At 47.7% G+C, this 17738-nt stretch overlaps 2 protein-coding genes across 4 annotated transcripts in view; one reads left to right on the plus strand and one right to left on the minus strand.

Annotated features, from left to right (window-relative positions):
- Positions 1-3304: 3304 nt before the first annotated feature.
- SHOX2 (SHOX homeobox 2) lies at positions 3305-13370 on the minus strand. Of its 3 annotated transcripts, XM_058555597.1 has the most exons (6): positions 12902-13370; positions 12267-12341; positions 9857-10065; positions 7411-7468; positions 7009-7097; positions 3305-5500 (listed from the first exon to the last, which is right to left on the minus strand). In XM_058555597.1, the coding sequence occupies exons 1-6, from the start codon at positions 13224-13226 to the stop codon at positions 5207-5209; spliced, it is 1050 nt and encodes a 349-aa protein (XP_058411580.1). In that variant the 5' UTR covers positions 13227-13370; the 3' UTR covers positions 3305-5206. The 3 variants fall into 3 exon arrangements, with proteins under 3 accessions (XP_058411580.1, XP_058411582.1, XP_058411581.1); XM_058555599.1 differs by lacking the exon at positions 12267-12341 and having other exon boundaries at positions 3305-5464; XM_058555598.1 differs by lacking the exon at positions 12267-12341.
- Positions 13371-17530: 4160 nt separating this feature from the next.
- The window catches only part of RSRC1 (arginine and serine rich coiled-coil 1), a 380198-nt gene continuing 379990 nt past the window's right edge, over positions 17531-17738 (plus strand). The window contains exon 1 of the mRNA XM_058556451.1: positions 17531-17553. The gene's annotated coding sequence lies outside the window, so the exon portion shown is untranslated. The remainder of the gene's footprint in view (positions 17554-17738) is intronic.

Below are 17738 nucleotides of genomic sequence, written 5' to 3' on the forward strand. Positions count from 1 at the left end.
ACTATTCTGCCTGAATAAAAATCTGCAAAGATCGTTGCTCAGGATGTGTGAGCAGTTGTTCAACAAGGGGGAAAAAAAGCATGTTTACTCCTCCCTCTGTGATTTATTTGATTATAGTCAAAAACCTTTCCTCATGCCAGCAGAACTCCATGTAAGTACTATACTAAATTTTCCTGTACTGAAGGCATATGTGATGGTTACCTTGACTGACACATAAACTACCCAAAACAAAATACCCTAAGACTTGAGGATTTTTTGTTTTATGAATTAGAGACATGAAAGGATTGCCTAGGCATCAGAAGTGTTAGAAGCTCACATCTGTAAGTCCTTCCTGGAGATTTTCATATTTGTTATACAAGAATATTCCCTGTCTGAAATATTTCTGTGTTGACTCTACATCTGAGCTTCAAAATTATCTAATCCTTTTTAATTTTTAATTTTCAACTATTTTGTCTTCACACATAGAGAAGCACTTGCTTTTAATATCATGTTTAACATTTTTTATGTTTTTATTTCAGTCATCTTGAAAACATGCTAGTAAACATGCAAACATACTGTAAATGTTTAAAATTCAGGGTGTGTATATATATATCAACAAGAGCTATGAATTATGTATATCCAGAACCTATATAAATTAGATTTTGAAGAAGCATCACAGTACTCAGGCAGGTGATAATCAGAGATTCCATGTGAAATGCAAAAAGTACCTTGAATAAATTATCCATAAGTTAACACTCTCATTAGAATGACATATTTATTATTTCTGGGTTTGTGACATTTCTTTAATGTACTTTGACTAACTGTTCTAACGGCACATTAAAAAACTATTTCGGGCCTTTTATCCTGGGTTGGAATTAGCAGACTTTACTTACATTTGAACTAAAATAATTTAAAACAATATAACATTAAAAACAATCACCCACTTGCCAATGTAGAATACAATTTTCTTCTGCCCAGAAACATTTAATTAAAGCAGCATATAACTTTAGTAATTATTTTTGCACAGAATGACTCTAAAATTAATAGTCAATTGTAAGACTGTTTAAAAATTGGGAGACTGACAATCAAAACAATCTTAAATGCTTTGTTTATGTGATGAAAAGGAGTGATCCTTTAATTCCCTCACACACATTAAACTGATCTCGCAGACTTTCTGTACTGGTGTTTAACATAGTCAAGTGCTTGAGGTTACATAAAATAAACAATCTTGAGATCTTATTGCAAATGTTTGCAATTTATGATGTAAACTGATTTGTGAAAAAAATAACAGGATCTCATGTCACTGAAGCCAAAAAGGCATTTTTCAGAAATCAAAATAGTTGCAAAATTTGAGCATTGCATTATACGAAAGCATTACCATCTGAGGATCTAAAAAGTTATAAATCTGGGGAAAAACTCAAAAGAGATATTTATCAGTTCGGTTTCAGCAAAGGCCTTCAATCTTACTGGGCCTCTTGTGTTACAGGGTCCTCTTGTGTTATAGGGTCCTTAACACTAATGATGTCTTGAATCATCTCTTTTAAGGCAGTGTTCCCCAATCAGGGATTTTGCAGCTGGAGAAGACTATGCACACCCTGAAAGATTTGAGGGGGGCGAAATTTTTATTAATTATTTATTACGATTATTGAGTTTCGACCCAAACCACTACATGTGGGGCCTTCCTTGAATCTAAAGTGAAGACTCCCTCGGCCCCCTTCTCAGGGGGGCTCTGGGAACGCGGGGTTTGGAACCTCTTGTTCACACAGCCGAGCCTGCCCCAGAGCTGGGGCCGTGGCGCTGCGGGGAAGCCGGCCTGCGTGCGCGGGTGCGGGAGTCGGGCCCCGACGGCCCGGCCTCGCCGCGTCGCGGGAGAGCGGGCGCCCCGGCGCGGGGCCCCCAGGCCGCGCCCGGCCCACGTCCGGCCGACGGCGCCAAGAGACTCCGGCCTGCCTCGCCCGGCCGGCCTGCCTCCGAGGGCCCCGCCGCCTTCCGCGCGCCCGCCGGGGCCGCCCGCTCCTGCGCCGGGAACCTTCCAGGCCGACCTGGGGCCCGGCGCCTCGCCTCCTTCGACCTCGGGCTTCTCCGAGCGCGGCGGCGCGCCCGTGGCTGGCCCCAGACCCAAGTTCTCCCGTGACCTCTGACCTCCCTCGAGCCGCCAGGGGGCTGGATGAGGGTTGGGGCTTGGAGCCTGCCTGTGGGGACCCCCGGGCCCGGCGCCGACAGGAGGCCACCCGGCCGCTTCAGAGCGGCCCCCGCCGCCAGGCCGCTGTGTCTCTGGAACTCGGGCCGCTCGTCAGCTGGGGCCCAGCAAGGCCTGAGCGCTGCACGCGGCCCACGGCCGCTCAGTGGGCTGTGCGCTGCGAGAGACACGCAGACACAGCACGCGCGTCCACGCCGAGGCGCCGCTCCGGGTAGCAGCTCCGCCCGCGGGGGGGCCCGAGCACGGCCGGAGGACGCCGGGCTGTGGCCGAGGGGTCGTCTCCTCTCCGCGCCTCCGGCCCCAAGGGGGCCCCGGGGGACACTCAGGACACTCGCAGTCTTCGAGGAGGGCGCCCCCATCCCCGGAGCCGACGCGGGAGGGGAAGGTCCTGTCCCGGGCCCGGCCGGGTCTTCGTCTCCACGGTCTCTACCCACCCCCAAACAGGCAGCGCCCGGGGGCTTGACCAGTGGCGTTTCTTCCGGGAGAAGAGGGCCAGAGGAGGAGGGAGGGAGGGGTTCCTCGGGATACTAAGGACCACTAGGAACTGGCTCTTCCTAAACATGGTCCTGGCTTCTACCTTTTCCTAAATTTAACCAACGCATTAGCTGCTTCCCAAAGCGCTAAACTGGAGTGGGAAGTTGGGGATCCGCCCTCCCCAGTGGCTCTTGCCCTACTCCCAAACCATCGTGGCCTGTCTGACTCCGGGGAGGGTCGGGGACCTGGGACCGAGTGTCTATTATCCACAGTTAACCCAGGCAGACTTCGCACCGCGTGATCCCGCTTTCCTGCCTCCCTAAAATGTCCCCCAAACAAACTTAAGGGTGACAGTGCAGCAAAATGAAGAACCAGAGTCCGTCTTGTGGGGGAGGTATTCTATTCTGTTATTTTACGTATGACCCGTTCCTTTATTGATTTGGTGTAAAACCAATCCGGTTTCTATGCAGGGTGGATAAAATGGGGAGTGTGGGGGAGTTTCGCTCTGCGCTAACGAGAGCCACAGAGCCACCATTCTCACAGCCCTTTGATTGCGGCACGTAGGAGCAGAGGCAAGCGCTTTTCCAAGTGAGTATATTGGAAAGACAGATACACATTCATCAAAAACGAAGAAGGAAAGACTATCCCGGATAGTTTAATAGTAACAGGAACAAAGATGACGCGCACCCCATCGAATGAAACAATACTATTTTCATTCAGTTGATCGCAAAGTGTCTTCAATTAATAACTTGGCACTTCTTTAAAAGGTTTAACAGAGGTGAAACCGAAACATTTTGTACCGACAACACGTCATGAAATAACAGCATCTTTTGTTTAAAATAACTTAATACACTAGAAAAAATATGGCAAATATAAATAATTTTGTTTTCATGGAGAACAAATAGTTACAAAGCTCAACCGCATACCAAAGTTCAGTTAAAAGAGCTTTTCCTCTTTCTTGTAAATTAGAAGGGGGAAAAAAAAAACTAAGGAGGACTTCTAGAGAATTGGGATACAGATTGCTTAGTCCAGGGTACCCCAGTTTAAATAGCTACATGAATTGAAACAAAAAATTACTTGAATATACACCTTCGTGAGATAAAATGCAAATGTTGAAAGTCAGCCATCAGTTCACACATTATAGCCAAAATAAACTTTGTTCGTGTGTATCAACATATTTTACACAAACCTAGTGCCTGTATGTAGCTGGGTGTTGTTTAAGGTGTGACAGGATAGAGAGGGGGAAATAAAGCAGTCCTCAAATAGGACTTCAGGAAATCAGCAAGAGGGAAGTCAAGAAAGGGGCGGGGGAGGGGACTAACACTGAGCGCCTACTGTATGTCAGGCCCCGCGTGAGGCGCTGTACCTTCATTTCATTGGGTCTTCTTGTTTTCCTTTTTCCTTTCCCCATATTTTCTTGGGATAATCAGAGTGTAAATTTTTTCCCTTCCGACTTTTTTGTCACCCAGGATCAACGACGGGGCAAAAATATATATAGATATATATCAATTTCCAGACGCTTTGGGTGTTGTTTTTCTTACTGGAGATGAAAATGGAGTAAGTGCATGTGAGCAAAGCCGGGAGGGGGAGACGCCATCAATGGAACACAAGTAACATGCACACCGGAATTGACTGTGGCAGTCTGCACAGTTCTGCCATGACAATTGCTCAGCGAAATCGCTGTCTGTAGTGTCAGCTTTCTGCATTTATATTTGTTCTCTCCTCGTTTTTATACTGCCTTCCCTCTTCTTGGTCTTCCACACGTGGTGGCTTTTAACTCAAAGCATCTGATTCAACGTAAAAGGAGGCCCGCCTCTCATCAAATTTCTTGTATTAAAGTGAACTTCGCAGAAAAAGGTCAGTTTCAAAACCCGTGAACTTCCCAGCTGCGCACTTTTGTTTCATCTTAAGTCTTTAAATAAGTATTCTTCTTTCCGTTTTGTCTTCTCAGCCCATTAAAAAAAAAAAAACATACACTACAGTTGGTAACTCTCCCCCATTCTCTCGAGATTCATCCTGGTTATTTTTCCGTATTGTTAAATGTATAAAATACTTTACTTTCTAAAAGTTTGTTCCATGGTTCTCTCTCCGATTTCAGCTTCTGTCAAATAGCAATAAGTTCCCTTGCTCTTTTTCTCTCTGGTTTGTCTTTTCTACTCTTTTTTTGTACTCATTTTTTATTAACATGATGTTTCTTTCTATGCCGGAGTCCACCGGTGCACCTTTGCCGTCAGCCACACTGCGCTGTCCCAGCACTCCCTCATCCCGTCTCTCTCCAGACTTCCCCAGCCCGCCCCTACAAAGGCGAATTCTAGGCCCTTAGGTAGGTGAATAGTCAGGAGCCACGGAGCTGGCGTGCCACGTGGGATCCCGGGTCCCGCGCGGAGTCCGGCCCTCCGAGCCCGGGATGCGGAAGGGGGCAAGGGGCGATCAGCGGGCGGAAGGAGGCTCGGCGCCGGAGGTCCGGAGAGGGTAACGGAGGAGCAGCGGGGCGCGGAGGGCGTGCAGGCTGCGCGCCACGCTGGAGGCGCGACGTTGGCGCTGGCGTTGGCGTCACAGACCCAGGGCAGCCGCGTGCTTTTTGGCTTTCAGTCTGAGATCTGCGATGCTGGAGTTCTTGCTGGTGGTCTTGGCGGCGGCGGCGGCAGCTACCACAGACGCGGCCGAGGCCGAGTCCGCCGCCAGCGTGGCGAGCGGCAGTCCGAAGGGCGGCGCCGGGAACATCATGTAGGGCGCGTGCGCGGCCAGGTGCGGGTGCAGGTGGTGGTGCGCGTGCGCCACGGCGCTGTCCAGCTGCAGCTGCGCCTGAACCTGAAAGGACAAGGGCGTCACGTTGCAATGACTATCCTAGGGTGACAACAGAATAGAAACAGAACATTAACGGCGTCCAGCTTGGCTCGGGGGAAGGCTGGGGCGGGGGCTGGGAAAGGGACATTTGGCTGACCTTCTCAGTCTGTTACTGAATCTGGGTAGCCACAGGGATACTCCAGGGCCCCTGAGTCTCTGCAACTCAATCAGCGCGGCTTATCTGCATGGGCCCCGGGGACTCCCGTCTGCAGGGATTCAGCAGCCCCCTCGGGAGCGGGGCCCATCAGAGAGCGACATTGCTACTGTGCTAAAATATCGCCCTCCTCAAAATAACAATGGTATATTGGAAAGACAGGGCGAGGGCCCTTACCCTCCTCTCTTGATGCTGTCACACATCTCTTACCCCACTACTAAAGCACTGAAGTACCAAAAGCAAACTACAAAACTTTTTTATGTCACTTAGGGAAGTTATTCCATCTTCATCACAACTGGCACAATTGTTAGTACTTCTAACCTTTACTGCTGTAGGAATTACCTGGGCATCTTGTTAAAATGCAGATTCTGATTCAGAAGGTCTAGGTTGGGGCCTTAGATTCTGCATTTCTAACAATCTCCCAGATGCTGCAGACCTGCAGATCACCTTCTGAGTAGTGAGGGTCTCCTTTTAAGATCCCTCTCTCTCTTTCTCCAGTCATTCTCTCATCAGGATACCAGAGTCCTGTGGTGCCAAAACATCCCTAACACTAACCCTCGATACAGGGGCCGACTCAGGTGTCTCTGCAGTCCAGGACGCTGGCAACTGAGAGCTAATTCAGGGCTTCACAGTCCTACCAAGCAGGGGTCCTGGCTGAGGATGGGGAAGGGCAAGCATTGGCTGGGAAAGGATTCGCCCTTAGGCTTGGAGAGTGGGGAGTTCAGAGCACTGGGATTTCCCAGGATTAAATCATTGCTGCAGGCTGTCCTTTTAAAATGTAGTCTTAAAGGTTTCTTTATGGCTAAGAAAGGGATTGCAGAGGGAAGGCCAAGGCTTCCCTCTCTACTAGAGATGAAGCTTTGTTTGCAGAGACAGCTTTAAAAAATCAAGTCCAAGTTGGGAGTACATTCATTCATTCATTCATTCATTCATTTATTTATTTTATGTCAGAGACCTTTAATGTGACTAAGATGTAGAAAATACCCAGAAAAATATTTAGAGAGTTGCTTTAGAAACTCTTTAGGACTAACTTCAGTATTGGATCTGACAAAATTTTAATCAAAAGGCCTTTCCTTCCTCTCCCCAACCACAATCTTGAGTGCATTTTTAAAGGACCGGTTGCTGCCCTCAGGCCTCCTCGGGTTTCCCAAGAGGTCAGAAAGGATGAGGCATGTAGGGCTCTGACACTGTACAGGTTTTTAAAGGGGAGTAGATCCACTATATCATCTCAAAATTGTTTCTTCAACTGCAGGGACAACAACATTGGGGTTCAGAGACAGGGAATATTCAACTTTCAAGCAAACATCCAAGTCTTTATAGGATTAAAAACAGGTTGAAACTGGGCTGTACTTGCCTGCTGAAATGGCATCCTTAAAGCACCTACGTTGACATAGGGTGCCACTCTACATGCTTCAAATTGGCTAGCAGCTCCTATGAGGACACCTGTAAAAAATGGGGGAAGAAAACACAATAATGTTAGGTTGATATTTCCAGCATTGTTTTGCAGGGTTCCAAATGGTACCAAGATAGAACTAATTCCTTTGGAATTGGACTGTTATCTTCCTAAGCTGCTGCATAATTAAAATAAACAAAATTTACTCCCAAACTTTAAGACTCTCATTAGCTGCCTTCAGAGCAGATTTTTAAATAAAGACCATGGTTATCTTTGAGAAGTTTTTTTCTGTCTTTGTAATAACAATATTCCCCAATTCTCTTTTTACTTAGAATATCAAATGTTCTTTTCTGAGAAGCATACCTTTATGAAGTTGATTTTCTTGTTTTCTACATTTAGCTCTTCGATTTTGAAACCAAACCTACAAATCGGAGGGGAAAAATAAAACCTAGATGATATGACTCAAAATTTTTTAAAAAATTACAATGAAAAAAGAGTAGTATTTTAGGCAAGGATTGGGAGATATAGCAAGCAATCTTTGAAGTATACAGAACAGTCTCAATTTCCAGAGTTAAAAATGTAAACAAATGACAAAAATAGATTTCAGACTTTTGCAAGATAAATTGTTTCTTGATAAATTACTGTTAGTCCTGGTTTCATCTTTCCACATTAGAGTCCCCAAGGCCTAAAACTCTCCCTGATACCTGATACCAAAGTGATAATGGGTTTAGATGTTTGCCCAGTAAGACCTGAGAAGAATGTGCTCATTAATAGCTTGTAATATTAATTAGCTTCATCTTCAAGAAAAAACCCAACACCAAAGCAAATAGTGACTTTGTTTTTTTTTCTGGGGGGAGGGGTATAAGAAGAGAGGAAGAGGTAATTAGTGTCACAAAAGCCTCACTACAAAGAAGTTTAGAATTTCCCTGTTCCTCTGTGCAGCAGAGTGTAACACGGTAGCAGAATAATTGTGCTATTATCATGATAATCTAATTTGCTTCTATAGAAAAAGCCACTGTTTGCAGTGAGGGTAGTAGAGAAGCATCCAGAAAATAGCTCAAAAATTAAATAAAGTAGGAAAAAATAAAGACCAGCAATAAAGTTCACTTCTTATGAGAAAAAGGGAACAACATTCTGTGAAAGAGAGGTGGGGTATGAATCAAGTAACTCTTGGATTCTATCTTCTCCCAGATAGTACTTTCTTAAATAAACTTGCTAACTTTTAGAGGCAGTATGACAGATTTTTAAAAATTCAAATAAAGCTTGTTTTTATACTCCAATAATACAGCATTATGTTCCAATAATACAGCATATTGACTGATTCACAAATTAATGTTAAAAAAAAACCATGAAAGTAAAATATTGCTTCAGAGCTTTTTCTTGTTTTTGAAAGCAAGTGTCACAATCAATGTAAATCCTCAATAATTCTGCTGCCACTTAGTGTAATAGAAAGGTAGATTTCATGCCAGGGTGGCATCCTTTGTGTAACTCACATGGCCTGAGGCTTCTTGCCTCTTTTTTCCCCTAGAAAAGTTGGAACTGAGATACTAATGCTCACAACTGTAATAATTATCATCATATCTTTAAGGGGTTGTGAGCCTCTAGAGATCTCAGTACACAGAGCAAAGCAGGAGAGGCTTAAAAAGGAAGGCTCCGCTGTTGACACTGTGATGACCAAGGCAGCCTATTATTACTTTTCCCCTTCAACGTGTCTGCTCTGTTTTTGTCCTGATCCTATTACAAGATGTGGGGAAGCCCCATAAGAATTACACAGTGTGCTGCAGATGGTGGTCTCTGCGCCCAGAGACCCGGGGAGTATCTGTTACAGTGATACTTTCTAACAGCTGCAGATGTTCGGGCCTAAAACTGCTCCATGTGTTCAAACAAATAATGACCATCATTTTCTCCTATTTTATTATTTGAGCGGAAATACAATTTGAAACATTGAAATTTGTTCTCCATAAAACTAGAAGGATATGTATGCTTGTTTGTATATAATTTTTCACCTTAAATGCCCGCAAAGCCTACTTTAGCCATTACATTCACCCCTACAACCAGTAAAGAAAATCTGCTCCAATTATAACTTCATTGACACTTGTGGGGGGGGGGGCGGGTCAGACTTTGGCAATGCCAATATTACATGTGGGTTGTTTTAAAATAAAGTTTCTGTAGGTTCAGGTTCGCTGATTTGGTTAAGTGAGGGAACAAAGAGTGACCAAAATGCATTTATTTCCCTGCTGTTTCACACAGTTTGAGAACGGCACACTGTAAATTTCTGCACTTAACAGTTGCTAATTTTCTTTATAGTCTGTACATCTATAAACCTAATTGGCATATCCGCTCGGCAAACCTAGACCCCAGAGGAGACCCTCAAGGAAACTCAACTCGGTGAACAAAATAGTCGGTGTAACTTTTAGGGCATCCAGAGGATAAAACGTTTTCTGTGGGATTTTTTTTTTTAAGGCTTATAAAAGTAGGCCCATTAGGATTAAACCACATTAAAGGCATCATGAGGCGAGGGGGTGTGGTTTATAGAAACTCTGGGAGCAAGCCCAGCACAGCTTTCTTCTTCTGGGAACATATGTTGGGATAGGGAAAGAAAGCGGGGGGCGGGGGCTATAAGACTAAGATTTACTTTGGAAAATAAGACCTCTAGTAAAGACAGAGGTCTTTACTTCCTTTCTCACCTCACTCCAGACACTCGAAACCGCACACCTTCGGTATGTGTCCCCCAAGTCGCCTCTCCAACCCCAGGCGCACCCCTCCTCTGCTCCCTGGGCCCAGCCTCGACCCCCTCACGGCCTGGTACCTGCACTCGGGCCTCGGAGAGCCCTAGCCGTTGGCTCAGTTCTTCGCGCATGAAGGCGTCCGGGTAGTGGGTCTCGTCAAATAGCCTCTCCAGCTCGTTGAGTTGTTCCAGGGTGAAATTGGTCCGACTTCGCCTCTGCTTGATTTTGGTCTGGCCTTCGTCCTCCATCCCTTTCGCATCCTCTTTTCGATCCTTCAGCTCTGGCGACACTGGAGGGGGCACCACGAACAGGGCCACATGTCCGTCCCCGCGCACACAGCAACACACACACACACATACACACAGACAAAAACAACACAGCAAATCCCATTACCAGATTTGTCTCAAGAAGGATGGAGGATCCTGCCCCTTCCCCGAGTTCCTGCCCAGTCCCTCACCCTGCCCTGAGGAAGAGGATCCTGGAAATGCGCAAAAATCAACTCTGGGTGGCCGCCCGCGGGCAAGGTGGGCATTCACCCATCCATTCCCTCCGCAACTGTGGCCTCGCTCACCCCCTCACTATCCTCCCCTCATCCCCTGCCCTCCACTGCGAACTCCAAATCCATTCTACTCCCCCGCCCTCATACTCCCCTAGCCCACGCACGAACAGAAATCAAAAGCGCTGCTCCGGGCAGGTCACGGGACGTGGTCGGGGCAGAAGGGCGAGGCGAGGCCACGCACTGTCCTCTCACACTGGCTGTTCCCAGAGTGCCGGGCCGTTCTCAGCCCAGCTCTGGCCGCCGAGGGCTCTCTATTTCTCTCAAACTTGTGTCTAATTTGGGAACAATTGGGCCGAAGGGGCGCAGCGGGAGAACAAGACCCGGCTGCTGCGCCGCATCCTCCCGCGCTCGGTGCCGACCCAGGGCTCGAGCCACATCCCGTGGATGGCCCACGGGCAGCCAGGCAGTCCCCGTTCTCCCTGCCGGACCCGGGTAGCCTGAGCACAGGCGCCCACGCCATGTTGGCGGCCTGGAGGGCTTGCCGCCCATGCCGGCCAGAAGGAGAGCGACGGAAAACCAGCCTCCGTTGGTCCGCGAAGCAGACCACTGTCTCTGTTCCCTCCTTCTGTCTCCCCGTTGGAAAGGCAGACTTGACCCTAAACACTTAAACCCACAGAGATCAACAGGTTCAAGCGGAACATTCGCGATCCTCGGTTTCTATTGGTTGCTCAAAGTCTTTTCATGCATCCAGCAGCTCGGATGTTTAATAAAATATGCATTTTTCTGCTCTGGGTGTGCACACATCCATTGCTACTTTCCTGTCCTTCCTTTTCCTCCCTTTAAAAACAGGAGCTCTGCGAGCGTGAGCGTGAGCATACCGAGACACTCGAGGGATCTGGATATATATATATTTAGCCCAAGGGGCAGTGATGGAGAGCCTGTATCAACATAAACTGCCCTCAGGAAGCTTCATCCTCTGCTCCCGAGTTGGAGACTTGGGTTTTTAAGGTGTCAAAGCTGACTTTGGATAGTCGAGGCTGTTGGCAGTTCTTCCCAGCCCAGGATCCGGATCACCATGGGTGTTAAAAATCGATTCCGGAAGAGCTGGCCCACAGAGAAATTAATACTTGCCCTGAGCTTGGAAATCAACAGTCCCAGGACTGTGTGTGCCCGAGGTTCAGACCCTAACCTCACGGTCGGCTCGCCGCTGTACCTAGGGCCTGAAGCTGGGGACTCACGCTCGAGAGGCTGCACTGGGCCGCCTGACAGTTATGCCATCACTTTCCAAATTTAAGAGGACCTGTGCCGGGTATGGGGGAAGAAGAGCCTCTAGATCTCAGCTCAGCCTGGCATTCTAGCTACGGTGATCTTAAGTGTTGCCCGCATTTCTAGTCTCGGAGTTCGTTTTGCGGACATTTGCACTTCCTCCGGGAAGGAAGTGGATAACATTATAGCAAACATTTGGAGCCAAGTTAATAGGAAAATATTTCCATTGATAGCGTAATTAAATTTAAATATGAAAACAAACCCTTCAGATTCTGCCAAAGGGGTGAGAAGGCTTTGCCTATTTCCTGTCATCCACAGTAGATGCCTCTCAAACTTTTGGGGCTTCAAAGAGAAAGAGGTCCACATTTCCAGTTGATTAATAGACTTAATCTAATCTCTATTTCGACCCAAATTTCCCTTATTGGCCTAAACAGGAACAGATCGTGTTATAAACAACTTAATTGCTTGCTTAAATATGTGATTCCACGAATGTCACATGTTTTCTTAATTGGAAAAACATGGCAGCACACCAGTTACTGCAGGCACCAAGTGCCAAATTAATTTTATTGTTGAACTCCTTTGAATTGGTACAGGACGCTCCACTATTTAGATAAAACCATTTCCTAACACTTTGCTGGCACCAAAGGATTCCCCCCCCCCCCAAAACGAGAGTACTGGATGATGCGAAGCAGTAACGGAATTGTGTAAATATCGAAAAACAAAGCAAAAAAAGGAGCCTAACGCGTCTCCCGAGAGAAACAGCGTAGCCTGGACCTTGATCTGCCTTGGCCTCGTTCTACCTTCATAGCTCAAAGAGAATGGGAAGTTGGGGACCCCAAGATCCAGGGTCTTCGCGGAGTTCGAGTGGTTCTTGGGGGTGGCCCGAAACCCGGGGGCGACCTGAGGGTGAAATCCCAATCAATCAATCTCTCTCTCTTCTCCCAGGCCTAGGAAAGGGGCTCCTGCAAACTGGGCGCGAGACGCTAACCGTAATCACCTCGCCTGGCTCGGCTGCTCCCAGCACGCCCGCCCGCCGCCGGGCCCCGCGAACTTCCCCATCCGCCCGCGGGCCGTCTGGGCTGCCGGCTCACCCTCCGGCGGGTGAAAATGCGTTTCGGCGGAATGGGAATAGCGGGAGCATCTGAGAAGGACGCGCGCAAATCCCACACACCCGGACCCCACCCACGACCGTGCACACCACCGGACTCCCACCCCTCCCTCATCACTCTCGCTTCCAAAGCTGGGATCCAAGGGCCCTCTCCGCCTTCCGCCCCCCTCCCCGCTGGGCCTCCGGGTCCTCTCCCGCCAGAGGAGTCAGAAAGGCGGGAAGGGGAGCCGCGGCCGGGGTTCAGGCCGTTACCCTCGGTGAGCCGCGGGCTGCCCGGCTCCCTGCTTCTCTCGGCGGCGCCCACGTCCAGCTCCCGGACGGGAGAGCGCCCTCCTCCAGTTCCTCCGCCTGCTCCTCCTCCTCCTGCACCTCCTCCGCCTCCTCCGCCTCCGCCTCCGCCGGCCGCCCGGACTGCCGGGCTGCTGCGGTCGTCGCGGCCCGGCTCTGCGCAGCCGGTCGGTTCCTTGGCCCCGCGCAGAGGCCCGCTCTCCAGCACCTCCCGGTACGTGATCGCCTCCTTCTTCTCCTTCACTTTCTGGTCAAAAGACTTGGAGACGAACGCCGTAAGTTCTTCCATCGCCGCCGATGTCCGTCAGCCCCGCGCTCAACCTCTCCCAGCCGAGCCCCGCTCTTTTTTTCCTTCTTCTCTTTTTACTGCTCCAGCCCCCCCAATAATAACACATCAATGGGGCAGGGGTGGGGAGGAGAGGGAGGAGGAGGAAGAAGAAGAAGAAAAAGAAGAGAAGAAAGAAGAAAGAGGAGAAGTAGCAGGAGAGAAAGAAGTAAGAGGAGAAGGAGGAGGAGGAGGAGGAGGACGAGGAGGAGGAGGAAGAAGAGGGAAGGGGCGGGGGCCGCCGGAGGGAAATGGGAACTGATGCTTCCCTGCCGGAGCGCGCTTGTTCAATGTTAAGGTCTTTGACAATTCTTCGTGCGGAGAGTTCAGATCTGATAGCAACGCTGCGCTTGAAGTCTCACTATTTATACTTCGAAAAGGCGGCCCCTTGTTCTGACTAAATTACCTCCCCTTCGCAACTCGGAGGGAGCCCCTTCCCGGGAAGCACCCGCGCCGCTACCTGGGGGTGGGGGAGTGGGGGCTGGGGTGGGGGGGAGAGAGAGAGATAAGGAAAGAGAAAGAGAGAGATTGAGATTGATTAAGGCTGGAGTCCAGGCGGGCTGGCGCTGGAGTGGGAGGGCAGCGAAGGGGGCCGGGAGGGGGCGGGAAGAGGAGGCAGGTCCCAGGCTGTCGGGTTTTCAGATAGCCCCGGCCGCCTGCGCTCTTGGCCATTAATCCAGGATTGACAAGAATCCCTAATTAATTTAATTAGGCGTGGATTTTGCGTTGGTGTCACGACTTAGTTAAACACTGGGGATCTGGACCTACTCTGCCGGGGTGTGGCCAAGAGGAAACTGACAAGTGCGCGGCTTCTGGAGTCAGTGGGTTATCGCGACTCGGCAACGACTCCACATCCTCGCCCCGCGTTAGGGTGCGGCGCAACTGCTCGGCCCCGCATTGCTGCCGGGCATCCCCGCCCTGCGCCAGGAGCCCTGCACCCCAGTTCCGTATCCTGACCTCCCATTCCAATCCTACATCCCCGCTGCCCCCGCACCCCCTTCACCACGCAGCCTGGCATCCTGGCTTCACAAGCATGTCCAGTGTCAGGGTCCTCTACAGCTTCTCAGGCCGGCGCAGCTCCTTTTAGGGGCTTCCCGGCCCGCAGCCAGAGCTGAGCCTGGGTCTTCACCAAGCTCCCCACCCCGGGGAGTTTGTGATTCACCCCACTCCTCGCGTCCTGGAGCCCAAGCTGACTCCTCTACGGATACATCGCGCTCGAAGGGGCCGGTCGATTTAACACATTTCCCGAGCAGCTGTTCTCTGCCAGATTTCATTTTATAGTGTTTCCTTAGCGCCTGGTCTAGGACAGTCGGACTTCGTTCCCTCTTTGAGGTCTCAGGATCCTCATCCTTTCTCCCTTACAAGCCCCTGCACCGGGACCACTCCTCCAGTGAACTGCAGGAGCTCTTCTGTAGCATCCTGGGAAACATTCTAGCTGAGTTTCTAATTTTGAAAAGCAAGTGATTATTCCTCTTTAAGTTTGAAAAAAAATTGACGTTAAGTTCGTGCCCCTTCTAATTTTATTTACTGTGGACTATTCAAAAAGAGATGTTAGCCGGGAGAAAGGTTTCTCCCTCTTTCTCTCTTAAAGCTACGATTTAAAATTCTATCCCTGGACTATTTTCATTGAAACAGTTTGTTAAACGGAAGAACATCTATATTCCTGAGTCACTTGTCTGTATTGTGCTTTCTGTGAGAAGTGTAGCCACAGAGATATATCTCACATCAGAATATTTACATACAGAGAGTTATATTTACTTGAGTGTGTAAACAAATATACCTCTTCAAGTGTGGCTTTGGGGACATTTTCAAGTAATCTGAATATTAATGTAGGCTTTCTGATGTTAAAGGTAACTTGTTCGTTTTCTCGGGTCTAATACTCTTAGTAAAAACAAAGCAATTACAGGGCTTTGATACATATATCTTCCACCTATTGGTTAAGGCATCAACACAAAGTTACCAGATAATTTGAGAAGTTCCATCAAAGCAACATGAAGCATTTGTAAAAAGAGAACATTATAACAATATATTGGTATTTATAGACTATATGCAAATAGAGGCTATATATAACTTTACATCATGCTATCCTACTTAGATGAAAATGTTCACATTTGGTAAACTTAAGAAAGATGGAAATCATACTTTTAAAAAATGTTACTTTGCCATTTTTCTCTTGAATTCTGAAGTTATCCTTTGTTCTTCTTAAAACATTTCATTTATTGCTACTTTTAGGAGAAATAATTAAGATCTTTAAGTTTCCAGTGGCAATAGCTATTAGGTATTAATGAATTATATGAGTGCTTGCTTTTATTATACTACAAAAGAGACTCAAATACACTTTCCAAAGTTATATGAATTTAGAAACATGATTTTACATTTAGTCTTGGCTTACTATTTGTAACCACTTTAATTCTGGTATTATCAGAAAGGAATAACCATAAAACTTTAATCCTTTATGAAAATCTGTTAAAGTTATTTGGCAGAATGACTAGTGATGAGGTCAGCTCAATGGATGTGGTGATCAAAGAGCTCTCAAAATGAGGTGTTAAATATGTCTTCACAAACAGCTCCAAAATAACCACTATTAGAAGTCTGGTAAGGGGTTGGGAGACTCACTATCTACTTTTTTGCCCTTTCAAGCACATGACTTTTAAGTCTGAACTCAAATTCCATCTACTGAGCTTGAGGGAAAGAGGACTACTTTAAAGGTAATCAGGGAAGGCTCCGACACAATCGTTGTGCAATTCATGTCAAATAGCTTTTCCCATAGATTTTCCTGGCATATTGGCTCTTCGTATATTCAGGAATAGTGCTGTCGCTATTAGATGGAGCTATAAGTGATCTGCAGTGTCTGACGATGGATTCCTACTGGCCTAAGGGAGGTTTAGTTAAAAACAAAACATAACAACAAAAAAGCCCTAAAACCAACGTTTTAAAATCATATACTAATAAAAGCTCATGAAGTTATAATGATGTTGTTTCATTAAATAGCAAATATTTTCCAGACACAGGACATTTCAAAATGCAGTTTTGGTAAAAAAAACACTGAGAGTCAAACTCAGTTGACAGCCTGCAGACAGATACACAGGTTCTAATAAAATTTGGGACCCCAAGGGTCCCCCACAGCTCTTGAATTATTTAAAATAAACATGTAGTGTTGTAGTTAAGTTTTAAAATGGTCCCTCAAAACTGGTTAGTTAAGGTACAGTCATTTATGAGAAATATATTTTTGAAGGTGATTTTTCACCATCTCAAATGTCAGCAGAAAACTGTAGCTTGGGTATCTAGCAGTTGTTAAGGAGTTGGTTCTCCAGGTCGACCCAAACCAAGGCCAACAGTTTATTTACCTCCTCATCATTGGTTACTTATAGTAAATAAGGCAAAAATGATGTTCATGCAAGGACAGATAAATAATGTAGTATGAGTTACAGAAAATGCTGAATCGCTTTAATTTCTATCAGTTTAAATAACATAAAAAAACCTATACATTTAATTTCTCTTTCAGAAGAAACCTCTCCCTGCCTCGGGCAGCCTTCTCTCATTCCTCTACCAACCAGTCACTTTAACGTGAGACTAATTTGCATCCAACCTGTGAGCGCCTTCACCTTCAGGGCAGAAGCAACACCGACTTTTAATGCATTTTTGTAAATAAATCATTACAATTTAATCACACACGACTCTACACAGACACAATCCTATGATTTATTATTGTTGGGACAGTTCTCTCCTCCTCCAGCATTGAGATAACCAATTTTGCTACATGTGGGTGTCTTAAAGATAACTTCCTACGATGAAGGTTTACTGATTACCTGTGACGATAACGACGATTAGTAAAGCAATAACACTCTTCAGTTCCCACCTTTATTGCTTTTTGGTAACAAGAAAATCAAATAAACAAGTACGCAAAACCAACACCAAACAAAAAATTGGCGGCGTGACAATCCACTCCCTCGGTACTCCTAACGCCTGGCAGCCTCCATCGATGCACTCGAAAGCTCGGCTGGAGCTGCCTGGCGCTGGAACCAGGAAGGCGGTGAGCTTAAACCGAAGCAAATTCTGAGGACGCCGGCAGCGCCTAGATTTGAAGAAACGTTTCCACGTCTGCGGCGCTTGCTAGTCAACAGGAGGTGTGAGCCCGAAGGCCGGGCCTCAGGTGATGCCGGACCCCGGGGCCTGGGAGTCGGCGCCCACGCCTGCGGGGCTCTGCGGCCCTGCTCTGCCGTGAGGCGCGCGGGGCCTGGCGCAGTCGCGTGCGCCGCCTCCCTGCGGGTCTCTGACCGCGAGGTGGAAGGTGGGGCCCTAGGGTGGTGGGCGGTCGCAGGCCTAAGGCCAGGCATTGTGTTTGGAGGTGGTGAAGGAGAGTTAGCCAGCTCTGCCTCCACCTTTCTTCACCACCCCCCACCCCCACCCCCCGGTCGGTGATCGCTGCTTTTGGGTGTCTGGGCTCGTCTTGCAATACGTGGCCGGTGCTCGGTC

Source organism: Diceros bicornis, chromosome 15 (assembly GCF_020826845.1).
Source record: "Diceros bicornis minor isolate mBicDic1 chromosome 15, mDicBic1.mat.cur, whole genome shotgun sequence".
NCBI classification, from domain to species: domain Eukaryota; kingdom Metazoa; phylum Chordata; class Mammalia; order Perissodactyla; family Rhinocerotidae; genus Diceros; species Diceros bicornis.

Excerpts from the sequence above, each read along its gene's own strand:
- SHOX2 (XM_058555597.1), bottom strand. The coding sequence starts at position 13,226 with ATGGAAGAACTTACGGCGTTCGTCTCCAAGTCTTTTGACCAGAAAGTG. Across the intron at positions 12,342-12,901 it reads CAGCCCGCGGCTCACCGAGG|GTAGAACGAGGCCAAGGCAG; the intron begins GTAACGGCCTGA and ends TGAGCTATGAAG. Across the intron at positions 10,066-12,266 it reads CGCGTTAGGCTCCTTTTTTT|TGTCGCCAGAGCTGAAGGAT; the intron begins GCTTTGTTTTTC and ends TGCCCCCTCCAG.